Source organism: Somniosus microcephalus, chromosome 30 (assembly GCF_052327205.1).
Source record: "Somniosus microcephalus isolate GS21.2 chromosome 30, FLI_Smic_1.0, whole genome shotgun sequence".
NCBI lineage: Eukaryota > Metazoa > Chordata > Chondrichthyes > Squaliformes > Somniosidae > Somniosus > Somniosus microcephalus.
The window spans coordinates 36,437,345-36,446,477 of NC_141016.1; the positions used below are offsets into that span (position 1 = coordinate 36,437,345).

General features: G+C 45.6%; 1 protein-coding gene across 1 annotated transcript; it reads left to right on the forward strand.

Annotated features, from left to right (window-relative positions):
* The first annotated feature begins 206 nt into the window (after window positions 1-206).
* LOC147098141 (scavenger receptor cysteine-rich domain-containing protein DMBT1-like) lies at window positions 207-8,914 on the forward strand. The gene is made up of 6 exons (XM_085970831.1): window positions 207-222; window positions 5,552-5,866; window positions 6,771-7,085; window positions 7,890-8,207; window positions 8,291-8,368; window positions 8,457-8,914. Exons 1-6 carry the CDS (start codon window positions 207-209, stop codon window positions 8,828-8,830), a joined length of 1,416 nt encoding a protein of 471 aa, XP_085826957.1. The 3' UTR covers window positions 8,831-8,914.
* The last annotated feature ends 219 nt before the right edge of the window (window positions 8,915-9,133 follow it).

A 9,133-nucleotide genomic window follows, 5' to 3' on the forward strand; every position in this document is an offset into this window, starting at 1 on the left:
TCCCCTGTGGCCATTCCTCTCTCAAACAGATTAACCACTTTTGATATTGTTGAGGGAGTTGGCATATCGGGGGAAGGCAGAAGTAGCCAACTTCCTGGCAGCATGGGTGGATCTGCTGCACAGGATGGGAGGAAAAAGAGTGGGAGAGCTACAGTAATAGTGGATTCTATTGTAAGGGGAATAGATAGGCATTTCTGCGACCGCAAATGAGGCTCCAGGATGGTATGTTGCCTCCCTGGTGCAAGGGTCAAGGATGTTTCGGGGCGGCTGCAGGGCATCCTGGAGGGGGAGGGTGAACAGCCAGCTGTACTGGTGCATATAGGTATCAACGCTATAGGTAAAAAACGGGATGAGGTCCTAAAAGCTGAATATAGGGAGTTAGGAGGTAAATTTAAATATAGGACCTCAAAGCTAGTAATCTCAGGATTGCTACCAGTGCCACGTGCTAGTCAGAGTAGAAACAAGGATATTTCAGATGAATACGTGGCTAGAGGAATGGTGCAAGGGGGAGTGATTCAAATTCCTGGGACATTGGAACCGGTTCTGCATGAGGTGGAACCAGTACAAACTGGACAGTTTGCACCTGGGCAGGACAAGGACCGATGTTCTAGGGGCAGTGTTTGCTAGTGCTGTTGGGGAGGGTTTAAACTAAAATGTCAGGGTGTTGCGAACCTGTGCAGGGAGACAGAGGAAAGGGAAGCAAGGATAGAAGCACACCAGGAAGGAGAAAAGCAAAAGTGGAAGGCAGAGAAATGAAGTGTGCAAATCAGACAGGGCCACAGTAAATAATAATTCTAAAAGGACTAAGAGTCATAGAGTCATAGAGTTTTACAGCACAGAAAGAGGCCCTTCGGCCCATCGCGTCTGCGCCGTCCATCAATCCCTGTCCAGTGTAATCCCATTTTGCAGCATTTGGTCCATATCCTTGTATGCAATGGCATTTTAAGTGCTCATCCAAATGCTTCTTGAATGTTGTGAGGGTTCCTGCCTCTACCACCCTTTCAGGCAGTGAGTTCCAAATTCCAACCACCCTCTGGGTGAAAAGGTTCCTCCTCAAATCCCCTCTAAATCTCCTGCCCCTTACCCTGAATCTATGCCCCCTTGTTATTGACCCCCCTACTAAGGGGAAAAGTTCCTGTTTATCTACCCTATCTATGCCCCTCATCATTTTGTACACCTCAATCAGGTCCCCCCTCAGCCTTCTTTGCTCCAAGGAAAACAACCCCAGCCTGTTTAGTCTTTCTTCATAGCTGAGGCGTTCCATCCCAGGTAACATCCTGGTGAATCTTCTCTGCACCCTCTCCAAAGCAATCACATCCTTCCTATAGTGAGGCGACCAGAACTGCACACAGTACTCCAGCTGTGGCCTCACCAGCGTTTTGTACAGCTCCATCATAACCTCCCTGCTCTTATATTCTATGCTTCGGCTAATGAAGGCAAGTATCCCATATGCCTTTTTACCCACCTTATCTACCTGTTCCGCTGCCTTCAGGGATCTATGTACATGTACACAAAGGTCCCTCTGAACTTCTGTACTTCCTAGGGTCCTACCACTCATTGTTTATTCCCTTGCCTTATTTGCCCGTCCAAAATGCATCACCTCGTACTTTTCAGGGTTAAATTCCATTTGCCACTTTTCCGCCCATCTGACCAACCCGTTTATATCGTCCTGTAGCCTGAGGCTTTCCTCCTCGCAATTTACCACCCCACCAATTTTCGTGTCATCTGCGAACTTACTGATCATACCTTTTACATTCTCATCCAAATCATTTATGTAGATCACAAACAACAAGGGACCCAGCACCGATCCCTGAGGTACCCCACTGGACACAGGCTTCCAGTCACAAAAGCAACCTCCGACCATCACCCTCTGCCTCCTGCCACTCAGCCAGTTTAGGATCCAACGCACCAAGGCACCATGGATCCCATGGGCTCTTACCTTCTGGCCAGTCTCCTATGCGGGACTTTGTCAAAAGCTTTACTGAAGTCCATGTAAACCACATCCACAGCATTTCCCTCATCCACCCCCCTAGTCACCCCCTCGAAAAATTCAATCAGATTTGTCAGACATGATTTACCCTTGACACAGCCATGCTGACTATCCCCGATTAATCCTTGCCTCTCCAAGTGGAGACTAATTTTGTCCCTCAGAATTTTTTCCAATAATTTCCCTAGCACAGATGTTAGGCTCACTGCCCTGTAATTCCCTGGTTTATCCCTGCTACCCTTCTTGTTTAATGGTACTACATTAGCTGTTCTCCAGTCCTCTGGTACATCCCCTGTGGCCAGAGAGGTTCTGAAAATTTGTGTCAGAGCCCCTGCAATCTCCTCCTTTGCCTCCCACAGCAGCCTGGGATACATCTCGTCCGGGTCTGGGGATTTATCCACTTTTTGGCCTGCTAAAACCGCCAGCACCTCCTCCCTCTCGATGCTAATATGTTCAAGTATGTCACAGTCCCCTTGCCCGATTTCTATGTCTGCATCGTCTTTCTCCATAGTGAACACAGATGCAAAAAAATCATTTAGAACCCAGCCTACATCATCTGGCTCTACACACAGATTGCCACTTTGGTCCCCAATGGGCCCTACCCTTTCCCTGGTAGAGTGTTAAAAAACAAGCCTGAAGGCTTTGTGTCTTAATGCGAGGAGCATTCATAATAAAGTGGATGAATTAGCTGCACAAATAGATGTAAACCGATAAGATATAATTGGGATTACGGAGGCATGGCTCCAGGGTGACCAAGGCTGGGAATTCAACATCCAGGGGTATTCAATATTCAGGAAGGACAGGCAAAAAGGAAAAGGAGGTGGGGTAGCATTGCTGTTTAAAGTGGAGATTAACAAAATAGTATGGAAGGATATTAGCTCTGATGATGTGGGATCTGCATAAGTCGAGTGGAGAAATACCAAGGGGCAGAAAACGTTAGTGGGAGTTGTATACAGACCCCCAAACAGCAATGCTGAGGTTGGGGATGGCATTAAACAGGAAATTAGAGATGCATGCAATGAGGGCACAGCAGTTATCATGGTTGACTTTAATCTAGATATAGATTGGGATAACCAAATTAGTAACAAAATTGTGGAGGCGGAATTCCTAGAGTGTATACGAGATGGTTTCCTGGACCAATATGTCGAGGAACCAACTAGAGATCAGGCCATCTTAGACTGGATATCAGGTAATGAGAAAGGATTGATTAGCAATTTTGTTGTGCGAGGCTCCTTGGGGAGGAGCGATCATAATATGATAGAGTTTTTCATTAAGATGGAGAGTGAAATAGTTGACACAGAGACTGGGGTCCTGAATTTAAATAAAGGAAACTACAATGGTATGATGCGCGAACTGGCTAGGATTGATTGGGGAACGTTTCTTAACGGGTTGACGGTGGAGAGGCAATGGCAAACATTTAAAGATCGCATGGATGAAGTATAGAATTTGTTCATCACTGTCTGGCATAAAAATAAAACAAAAACGGTGGTGCAACCATGGCTAACAAGGGAAATTAGGGATAGCATAAGATCCAAGGAGAGGACATATACATTGGCAAGAAAAAGCAGCAAACATGAGGATTGGGAGCATGTTAGGATTCACCAAAGGAGGACAAAGGTGATAAGTAAGAGGAGGGCAATATAATATGAGAGTAAGCTTTCAGGGAACATTAAAACTGACTATAAAAGCTTCTATAGATATGTAAAGAGAAAAAGATTGGTGAAGTCAAGCATAGGTCCTTTGCAGTCAGAACCAGGCGAATTTATAATGCACAACAAATAAATGGCTGAACAATTAAATACATACTTTGGTTCTGTCTTCACAAAGGAGGACACAAATAACATCCCTGAGATGTCGAGGAAAATAGGGTCGAATGAGAGGGAGGAACTGAATGAAATCAGTATTTGTAGGGAAATGGTATTAGGGAAATTGACGTGATTGAAGGCCGATAAATCCCCAGGGCTGATAATCTACATCCTAGGGTAATTAAGGAAGTAGCCCAGAAATAGTAGAGGAATTGCTGATCATCTTCCAAATTTCTATAGACTCTGGCACAGTTCCTGAAGATTGGAGGGTAGCTAATGTAACCCCACTATTTAATAAAGGTGGTAGAGCCAAAACCGAGAATTATAGACCAGTAAGCCTGACATCAGTAGTGGGGAAAATGCTCGAGTCCATTATAAAAGATGTAATAGCAGAGCACTTGGAAAACAGTGACAGGACTGGACAAAGTCAACATGGATTTACAAAAGGTAAATCGTGCTTGACTAATCTACTGGAATTTTTTTGAGGATATAACTGGTAGAATAGATAGGGGAGAACCAGTGGATGTGGTGTATTGGAGTTTCAGCAGGCTCTCGATAAGGACCTGCATAAGAGGTTAACGTGTAAAGTTAAAGCACATGGGATTGGGGGTAAGTTTCTGACATGGATAGAGAACTGGTTGGCAGACAGGAAGCAAAGAGTTGGAATAAATGGGTCTTTTTCTGAGTGGCAGGCAGTGACTAGTGGGGTACCGCAGGGATCGGTGCTAGGACCCCAGCTAATCACAATATATATTCATGATCTAGACGAGGGAACTAGATGTAATATCTCCAAGTTTGCAGACGACACATAGCTGGGTGGGCGTGTGCCCTGTGAGGAGGATGCCGAGAAACTCCAGTATGATTTGGACAGGTTGAGTTATTGGGGAGATGCATGGCAGATGCAGTATAATGTGGATAAATGCGAGGTTGTCCACTTTGGTGGCAAAAACAGGAAGGCAGATTATTATCTGAACAATAGATTGGGAGAAGGGGAAGTGTAACGAGACTTGGGTGTCCTTGTGCACCAGTCACTGAAGGTAGGCATGCAGGTGCAGCAGGCGGTTAAGAAGGCAAATGGTACGTTGGCCTTCATAGCGAGAGGATTCGAGAACAGGAGCAAGGATGTCTTGCTGCAGTTGTACAGGGCCTTGGTGAGACCACACCTTGGTATTGTGTACAGTTTTGTTCGCCTTATCTGAGGAAGGATGTTCTTGCCATGGAGGGAGAGCAACGAAGATACACCAGACAGTTACCTGGGATGACAGGAATGACGTAGCAGGAGAGATTGTGTCGATTGGGCTTATATTGGCTGGAGTTCAGAAGAATTAGAGGGGATATCATTGAAAATTACAAAATTCTAACAGGACTAGACAGACTAGATGCAGGAAGGATGTTCCCAATGGCGGGGGTGTCCAGAACCAGAGGTCACAGTCTAAGGATAAGGGGTAAGCCATTTAGGACAGAGATGAGGAGCAATTTCTTCACCCAGAGAGTGGTGAACCTATGGAATTCTCTACTACTAGAAAAGGTAGTTGAGGCCAATTCACTAAATATATTCAAGAAGGATTTAGATATATTTTTAAGGCTAAAGGAATCAAGGGCTATGGGGAGAAAGCAGAGACAGGGTACTGAGTTTGGACGATCAGCCATGATGTCATTGAATGGCGGAGCAGGCTCGGGGTGCCGAATGGCCTACTCCTGCTCCTATCTTCTACGTTTCTATGTTTCTGTGTTGCTCTCAATGTGTTTCTTTTTGTAGATGAAGGTTGGCCGCCGAGACTGACTAATGGGGGAAGCCGCTGTGACGGGCGAGTGGAGATTTACTACAACGGCAGCTGGGGGAGAGTGCGGGACAACCTCTGGGACCTAAACGATGCCAACGTCGTCTGCAGACAGCTGGACTGCGGCTCTGCGATAGCCGCTTATAACTCTTCAAAGTACGGAGAGAGTGAAGGGCCCGTGTGGGTGAATGATGTCCAGTGTGAAGGAAACGAGTCTCAGCTCCGGAACTGCAGCTCATTCACATTGAACCCATCTCTCAATGACAGCATCGGCGTAGGGGTCCTGTGTTCAGGTGAACAAATGGTTCAATTTTACAGAACCATCAAGGGGAATATCTAATCTGCTGAGAAAAGTGGTAATATTGGTCACTTGTTCCTCGGTGTCTCTACACCAGTTATTTAACTCAGTGGGTGAGAGCAATGCGAGTGGACACGGGCTGAAGGGAGAAACATCAACAACGATAAGTTGCATTGTTTTGCGCCTTTAACAAAGACAAATGTCGCAAGGCGTTTCCCAAGAGCGCAATCAGACTGGAAACTGACACAGCCCAACAAGGAGATATTAGAAAGGGTGTCCAAAAGCTTGGTCAGAGGGTAGATTTCAAGAGGGCGGCTTAAAGGTGGACAGGCTGACATGTTTATGGAGGGATCACGTTGCAAATCAGCTCCATTGTGCAGCATATCAGTGTAGACAGATGAGCTGGAGTTATACTGGGGTAGGTTTCATTGTACTGTGTATAAACGAAATGAACATGGGCTAAAGATAAATGAAATAGGAGATGAGAGTAAATGTCAAGCAAGGTAATGAATACGGGAGACAAAACCTAACAAGGAGCAGATACAATTATAGAACATGAGCATAAAATGACTGTTAAAAATAGAGGAAGTGAAACGATTAGTAAAAACACGTTCAATTGCCTGAACAACAATGTGCACAAGACTCGAAACAAAATGAGGGAACTGGAGACAATGAATCCCAGCAGCCAGAGGTAGCAGGAATATCTTAAACATTTCTCTGCTGTGCATTCTATATAATATGGAAGTGTAGACAGATGTTCAGTTGTATAGTTTCATTTATCTGTCACAGCCGCTTTAAAAGGTCAGAATTTTTCGGCTGGAGAGGATACAATGGGTTGGATTGAGTGATGCGGTTCATGTGTATTGGAAGTATAATTCTCCTGTATTGTTCTCCAACAGAACACGTTCAGTTAAGGCTGTCTGCCGGTGGAAGCCCATGTGCTGGGCGAGTGGAGGTTTATTACAATGGGACCTGGGGTTCAGTTTGTGATGATTCCTGGGACCTGGCCGACGCTAACGTGGTTTGCAAACAGCTGGGTTGCGGAAATGCATTTTACGTGGAACTTCCTGCTGCTTGTGGACCAGGCTCAGGCCCAGTTTGGTTGGATGAACTGAACTGTTCGGGTGACGAATCTTTTCTGTGGGAATGTCCCTCAGCACCGTGGGGTAACCACGACTGTGCTCATAAAGAAGATGTGAGGATGATGTGTTCAGGTAAGGGCGCTTTCAACCTGCTCATTTTCTGCAGTGTTATTCGCAATGCTTCAGACAGGAGATATTACAAAGAATTACATAGAACATAAGAAGTAGGAGCAGGATTAGGCCATACAGCCCTTCGGGCCTGCTCCGCCATTCAATAGGATCATGGCTGATCCGAACCTAGACTCACATCCACTTCCCTGCCCACTCCCCATAACCGTTAATACCCTTATCAGCTAGGAAACTGTCTATCTCCGTTTCAAATTTATTTAATGTCGCAGCTTCCACAGCTCTCTGAGGTAGCAAATTCCATAGATTTACTACCCTCTGAGTGAAGAAGTTTCTCCTCATCTCAGTTTTGAAACAGCAGCCCCTTATTCTAAGATTATGCCCCCTAGTTCTCGTCTCACCCATCAGTGGAAACATCCTCCCCGCATCCACCCGTTCAATCCCCCTCAGAATCTTATATGTTTCAATAAGATCACCTCTCATTCTTCTAAACTCCAATGAGTATAGGCCCAATCTGCTCAACCTTTCGTCATACATCAACCACTTCATCCCAGGAATCAACCTAGTGAACCTTCTCTGCACTGCCTCCAATGCAAGTATATCCTTCCTTAAATATGGAGACCAAAACGGTGCGCAGTACTCCAGGTGCGGTCTCGCCAGTGCCCTGTAAAGTTTTATCTTTCTTATGTGTTTGGAATGTAGATGTATTTCTGAAATAATTACCGACACCGGTGCAACATGTGTTGTGCAGTATGAACCCAAAGCGGGTTATCAATCGAACCACCTGGATATTTCGTGTTTCATTGACAGAGCACAAAGAGATGCGGCTGGTGAAAGGACAGCATCGCTGTGAGGGAAGAGTGGAAGTGTTCTACAATGGGACCTGGGGAACAGTGTGCACGGAGAAACTGGATCGACATGATGCAGAAGTGATCTGTAGACAGTTACAGTGCGGCCCCCTCATATCTATTGAGCATAACACTCGGTCATTCGGAGCGGGATCCGGACCCATTTGGCTCGATGAGATGGAGTGTAATTCACATGAGTCGACCCTTTGGCAGTGTCAGTCAGACCCTTGGGGCGAACACAACTGTCATCACTGGGAGGATGCAGGTGTTGTTTGTTCAGGTAACACAAGGAAACTCTCAATGTGCGGGTGTCATTTCAAACATTGCTGTCCAATAGAGTCAGCATATTTCTCTTCTCAACAGAAGCCAAAGTGCCGGAGAGATCCCACAGTTCAAGGGTCTGCGATCGAGAATCTCGTTCTAAACATGGACATTCACCAGGTGCTTCCTCCTCTTCGTTATACCAACTATCTGACTTGTATTCCAGGCTTGTACTAAATAAATAACAATAAATGATTCTCTTTGATAGACTCGGGACAACCGTTGCGGCTGGTTGGAGGCAACACCAACTGCTCCGGGAGAGTGGAGATAATGTCCAATAACAGCTGGGGCACGGTGTGTGATGACTCCTGGGATATGGCCGATGCCAATGTTGTCTGCAGACAGCTGGGTTGCGGCGCCGCTCTATTAGCCGCAGGAGGGGCCGCAATTGCCCAGGGTGCCGGTCTTATCTGGCTGGATGAAGTGAAGTGCACCGGAAGTGAATCTTTTCTGTCCGACTGTCGTTCCTCACCGCCAGGTCAACATGACTGTGATCACAAGGAAGATGCCAGTGTGATTTGTTCCGGTAACATGCCTCATGGATTTCAGAAATTTAAAACAACGTTTATATTTTTAATGTAAAATCCTAATGTTTGAAGTTGATGAAATGTTTGTACAATATATTCCACAGGACTCGATTTGCCTTCTACTGCTTCTCCGTCCACACCTGCAGGTACTTTCCATTAATGGTACTATTATTAGTGGTATTGGTGTTTTTGACATGTTCTTGGTTTTGTTAATTTCTGAAGATAACGTGAGCGGTTTCAAATTGACTGGACCATTTTTAAAATGTAAGGCGGACTGTGTCTGTGTTAAATCTTTCTGCAATCTTGTGATTAGGACAGGGAGGTAAAACCACCTCCATCCCTGTTTCCATCTGCATAA